The sequence below is a fragment of the Diabrotica virgifera genome, chromosome 4 (assembly GCF_917563875.1).
Source record: "Diabrotica virgifera virgifera chromosome 4, PGI_DIABVI_V3a".
Lineage (NCBI taxonomy): Eukaryota > Metazoa > Arthropoda > Insecta > Coleoptera > Chrysomelidae > Diabrotica > Diabrotica virgifera.
Window position 1 is genome coordinate 242,544,467 of NC_065446.1, and position 6,517 is coordinate 242,550,983.

The 6,517-nt window shown below is 34.6% G+C and overlaps 1 protein-coding gene across 1 annotated transcript; it reads right to left on the minus strand.

Annotated features, from left to right (window-relative positions):
- Positions 1–769: 769 nt before the first annotated feature.
- On the minus strand, positions 770–5,899 carry LOC114338942 (keratin-associated protein 19-2-like). The gene is made up of 2 exons (XM_028289565.2): positions 5,783–5,899; positions 770–1,141 (listed from the first exon to the last, which is right to left on the minus strand). Exons 1-2 carry the CDS (start codon positions 5,789–5,791, stop codon positions 860–862), a joined length of 291 nt encoding a protein of 96 aa, XP_028145366.1. The 5' UTR covers positions 5,792–5,899; the 3' UTR covers positions 770–859.
- Between the last annotated feature and the right edge of the window lie 618 nt (positions 5,900–6,517).

Here is a 6,517-nt window from a genome sequence, read left to right on the forward strand (position 1 = left end):
GGTTTAAAATGTTATTAATTGTTTGTTCGTTATAGCCATTGTTTACTGTTATTTGTTTAATGATGTTCAGTTTTATTTCGAAGTTATTTTTTGATATGGGAATTTCGGTCAGTCTATGTATCATGCTATGGTAGGCTGCTAATTTGTGTTGTGTAGAATGGGATGATGAATTGTTTATAGTTGTGTCAGTATGGGTAGGTTTATGATATACGGAGAACTCATGTTTGTTGTGTAGTCTGGTAATTGTACATCTAGAAAGTTTATGGACTTATTCTGTTCTGTTTCTATCGTAAACTCAATATTACTATGATGTGAATTATTAATGTATGATATAAATTGGTCAAGTTGCCTGTTAGTTCCTGTAAAGCATACTAGTATATCATCCACGTTTCTCCACCAATATAAGAACTCTTTAAATACGGGATGTTTGGAAATTGTTGTTTCAAGCTGGTTCATAAATATATCTGATAGCAATGGGCTTAGAGGTTACCCATAATAAGTATTGCACTGTTGTTTGTGTATATTTGATTATTAAATTTAAAATAGTCTTGATTTATGCAAACCCATAGTAAACTAAATCACTTGAGAAAGGCACTCTGTCGAAACAGCTGTAGTCACATAGATATAATAAATTTTGTGGAAGTATAGAAAACAAACGTTTTTAGTGTTTTATTGTTAGATAAAATAAACTTCCATCAAGTAACGGTCGAATCCATCAATTATAATAATGAAATTGTTTATCAATGTGAAGTTAATAAATATTCCAGAATAAAGTATTTGTACATTTTATTTGTTACATTTATTCTATTATTTACAGGTTAAAATTATTACATTAATTGAAAATATCTATTTTATTTATTTATCCATGGTGATGGTGGTGGTGATGTCCCCATCCACCATATCCTCCGTAATCTCCGTATCCGCCATAACCTCCATATCCTCCATAACCGCCATATCCGCCTAGATATACGCCAATACCACCATATCCTCCATAACCACCGTATCCTCCTCCATAATCACCATATCCTCCACCATAACCATAATGCGCAGACGCTGCTGGTTCTAAATCAGCCGCAGGATTAGCCAGCTTAGCTGGAGCTGCCATGGCGATAGCCAGGATGGCACACAAAAAGAAAAGTTTCTAAAACAGAAGAAAAACGCCAACATTTAAAGAATCCATATTATGTAACAAATACAAAATAAATGTTTAGTGATTTATATTTCACAGTTGTAAATATACTTTTCTAAACAAAAATCTGCAAACGACTTGAATAATTTATATCTACTTAATAATTTTATATTTTCTGTTAAATATTACGTTTATGTATATGCCACAGAAGAATGCTGCGATGCTATGTCTTCTCTGTCCTTTTTATGTCATTGAATCATTGACCTTGAACGAAGATATGTGTAGAAAATTAAAAGCATTTGAGATGTGGCTATATCGGATAATTCCTAAAATCCCGTGGACTGAACGGGTCAGAAATGAGGAGATCCTAAGAAGAATGAAGAAGAACCCAGAGGTACTGACCACCATCAAATCTTCAAAGTTAGAATACTTTGGAAACATTATGCGAAATGAATCCAGATATGCTCTCTTACAGGCCATTGTACAAGGAAAGATATTTGGAAAGCAAGGTTCAAGAAGAAGAACATCCTGGTTGACGAACCTAAGAACCTAGTTCAACACAACATATGTGCAGCTTTCCCGCGCTGCTGCAGATAAAATAAAAAGTGCCATCATGATCGCCAACATTCGTCACGGATAGACACATCGAGAAGAAGAAGCCACAGTTTGGTTGTAATGACAATTGCATTTTTGCCTAAAAAATATTTAATGATTCGATTATCACTCCGGAAGTCGTTTTCAAAAGATTAATGAGAAAATGTGTTGAAAAAAAGTTCAACACATTTGTGTTGAAAAAATGTAGGTATATAATGTCATAATAACATATTTTCAATATTTTCCCATAAATCTTTTGAAAACCATTTCCGGAACGAAAATCGAAACGTCAATTACTTTTTAGGAAAAAATGTAATTAATTGGATGGGAATGTAAAAAAATGTAATTGCCATTACGGCCAAACTCTTCCTAATCCCATATAAACATAACCTTGAACTTAGACTCACCTGGAATAGTCATATTGAAAAAATCTTATCCAGGGCCTTGGTGGCAAGTTGGACCTGCCGCAAGACATTTGGAAAGACTTGGGGCCTAAAACCGAAAATAACTCTCTGGATATATAAAACGATTATTAGGCCGATGGTTACATACGCATCACTCGTATGGTGACCAAAAATACAACAAACAACAGCTAACGCCAAACTGCAAAAAGTGCAGCGGCTAGCTTGTCTGGGAATCACAGGGGCAATGTCAACATTTGGGGGGGAACTGCAGGGGAGCGATGCTGAACCCTCCTCCCCTGCAGTTCTGCATAAGGAGCAGAGCTTAAAACTGCGACAGACACAAATAATGAAACCTGGCGATCTAGTGGGCCATCTTAAAATCTTGGAAGAAATTCCTTTGAAATCTAAGGATAAGCTGACAGATGTCATACCATTCAAATTCGACTTCGAAACACCATTTGAAGTGGTCATAAAAAACCACCAAATGGATGAAGCAGTTGAACTGAAACTGGAGGAAGGTTCACTCGTATGGTATACGGATGGATCTAAGATAGATGAAAGGGCAGGAGTGGGAGTTACTAGGCTAAATTTCAGGCTATCCAAATCTCTTGGAAACGGCCCAACTATCTTTCAGGCAGAAATACATGCCATACAGATTAGTGCTCAAGAATGTCTTAATTGAGACACTAGTAGGCCAAAAGTCTTCATTTTATCAGATAGCCAAGCTACCTTAAAGGCTCTAAAGTCATTTACTTGTGAGTCAAAGTTGGTTTGGGACTGTAAACAATCCCTTAAGAAGCTGGCGGAACGCAACAAAGTAACTTTGATGTGGGTGCCAGGTCACAATGGAATTTCAGGAAATGAGAAAGCTGATAGCCTCGCAAAAGAAGGGGCCAATACCCCATTCCAAGGTCCAGAACACTTGTGTGGACTACCAAAAAGCCACATAAGAAAGGAACTCCGGACCTGGGAACTCAATCAACTACAACTATACTGGTCCAACACACCAGGATAAAGGCCAGCAAAAAGGCTAATAAAGGTGTCGCCTTGTGCAACAAACCGCCTTCTCGAAATGAGTAAAAAAGATATAAAAATGGTCACTGCCCTCAGAGATATCATCTCAAAAATGGGCAAATCAGATAGTGAGAACTGTCGTTTCTGTGACAAAGAAAAAGAAACGGCAGCACACATTATATGCAATTACGTAGCACTGTTCTGCAAACGACTAAAATTCCTAGAAGAGGTCACCCTAACGCCCTCTGACATAGGAAACAAGTCACCTAGGATGCTAATCAATTTCATCAGAAGTATTGGCATCCTAGAGTTTAACTAGATTAAGGTATGCACAAAAGATCTCCATAGGTCCATAGGCTCCATGCAGGTCCAAGCTCCATTGCATTCTCTGTATTTGGAAAAACCTTAATTGATTAAACAATACAGTGTCAAATTAGTTCCTAAGGTTGGAAATCATCATGGCAATGCGGACCCTGTTGACTGCCGCTCTAAATAGCTCGGCACTACTGCATTCGAACCATTCCCGTAAGTTCTTAAGCCAGGATGGTCTTCGTCTTCCCACATTTCGCTTTCCTCGGATGTTGCCTTGCAGAATAAGTTGTAATAATGAGTATTTTTGCCCTTTCATCACATGTCCCAAGTATTCAAGTTTTCATCTTTTGATAGTTAGTATTATTTCCGGTTGATTTCCTATCCTTCTAGTTACTTCCACGTTGGTCATTCTTTGAATCCATGATATTCGTAGAATTCTTCTGTAACACCAAAATTCAAAGGCGGCCAACTTATTCAAATGGACTTGTTTCAATGTCCACGCTTCCAAGCCATAAAGAAGAGTAGAGAACACGGAACATCGAAGCATTCTTAGGCGTAGTTCTAACCTTATATCCCGACAACATAGAAACTTTTTAAGTTTAATGAATGATGCACGTGCTATTTCAATACGTGTCTTAATTTCTTTGGTTTGGTCTACATTTGATGTTAGCCGTGTTCCTAAGTATTTGTAGTTATCCACACCCTCAATTACAGTATCTTTAATAGTTAATTGGATATTTGCGTGTGCTGATTTAGCTATGATCATGCATTTAGTTTTTTTTTTAATTCATCTTCAGTCCGTACTCACGACAGCGTTCATTAAGGCGTTGCATTACGTTCTGTAAATCATTGTTGTTATCCGTTATTATTACTGTATCGTCTGCAAAACGTAAGTTGTTTAGAACTTCTCCATTGATAGATATGTATACCTTCTATTGAATCTGAGAGCTCTTCGTGAAATACCGCTTCACTGTAGACTTTTCAATGTCTACAGTGAAGCAGTATTTTAGTGGAGACAGCACGCAACCCTACTGATATATGATGGAGGTCAAAAAATATAGTAAGAGCTAAATAAATATGCAGAATAAAGAGAAAGTTGTAAGAAACAAAGTTACGACTGGAGTTTTCAATGTAGCCCTACTAGGGACGATGGATCATCTCTGAATCAAAATGAAACAAGCTCTCTTTCATTTTATTTTTAATACTTTTACAAAATTCAAATCTTTTAAATAAACATTCAGTGACATTTATCACAATTAATGTTTTTCAACTTGTCAAAGTGAATAGCACGGTTTAGCAAATTTTCAGAAAAATATCAATACAATATTAGTTAAAATTATTTATAGCTACAGTTTTAATGAAATACATAATATTTATATTCATGAAATAATCTTAGCGAATTACACTCGAGCGCTTAATATTAACGATTTGTATTGCCCTCGTGACAATTAGATTTTAAATGAAGACTAAAAGTATCTTATGGTTCATTTTCTTACGGTTTACTGTAAAGAGACCGAAATCATTAGACCGAAAGCAGTAGACCGAACTCGTTAGACCGAAAAGCACTTTACCGAAACCTCACTAGACCGAACAGCAGAAGACCGAAAAGCAGTTCTTTTTACTTGTCGCAGTAAAAGAGATAAGACTAATGTAATTACAACTAAATGTTATTTAGATGGTTATTATAAACAGTTAAAATGGTGTTAACATCACTCTACCCTTAATTTGTATTTACCTTCACTAATTTGTTTAACGGATGAAAATTATTTCATATCAGACTGTACAGAGTAACAATTTACACAGTCTATATTATAAAATAATACAAGAAAAATACAATAAACAAAAGAGAGATATACAAAATCTTAGCATAATTTACTGCAAACTTTTTAAATTTATGTACCATTTCGGTCTAATGCTGTTCGGTCTAGTGAGGTTTCGGTAAAGTGCTTTTCGGTCTAATGAGTTCGGTCTACTGCTTTCGGTCTAATGATTTCGGTCTAATTGTCGTGTACCTTTTCTTACATGTGACAGTTGTCAAAACTAGAAAAATCGTTGTAATTAAACGGAAACAATCTACCTAAAAATATTCGCCGAATATTAAGCTAGGTAGAATATTCCCGGTATAATAATAATCTGATTGGACAGAATTAAACACGTGATGAAAAATCTTACTACAGGTTTTGAAATTAAAATCAGTAAAAAATAATCAAGTTAATAAAATATTAGCTTATTTGCCCAAAAATGTTGCGTATTCATTAAAAAATAAAAATGATAAATCAAAACAATCAATTATTATGTTTACGTGTTTTAAATTCAGAATATCGCTTACCATGAACATTTTTACAAAATCACTTTATTTCTTGAACTTGAACTGATACTGACTCCTTAATGTTGAGTACTTTTATAGCCAATTCTAATTCTTCTTGTCCATGGCCTTCTACCTACGGTAAAGATCCAACATTCGAGGTATGGTTTTTAGCATTTTTTATGTATTTACTATTTATAAATAAATAAAAATATTATGATTTATTTGTACATAAATCCAGATGATATTGTTATTTATTGCTGATTGCGACACTTATTGTTATTATTATTGTCAAGAAATAATGAAGTCATAGTAATAGATCAGTTTTTTCCAACGTCTGGTTTGGACAATGGGAAAGAATAAATAAAACTTTGTTTAGTGGGTGTTTGGGTGCTTTATTGGAATTGGAAAAATATTGTTTCGATAATATTTCTCCATATTTTGAAATAATATGATTAATAGTATACATATAGTTTTAAAACTTATGCATCAAAGTTTTAGCTATTATTATTAAGAGGACACAGTAGCAATCAACAGGTAGCGAAAACGCGTTCCAAGATTGCGGCTGTAATTTTGAATATTTTTTCGAGATATTTGGCACACGTATTCGTAATATAATAAAGAATGGCGGTACAGAGCCCAATTTGAAAAATATATTAATATGTGGAAATTACTCTGTAATTAAATACAATATTAAAAAAACGAGCCTGTACCGCCATTAAGAAGAACAAAAAAATACACTTTCTTTAAATAAACTTT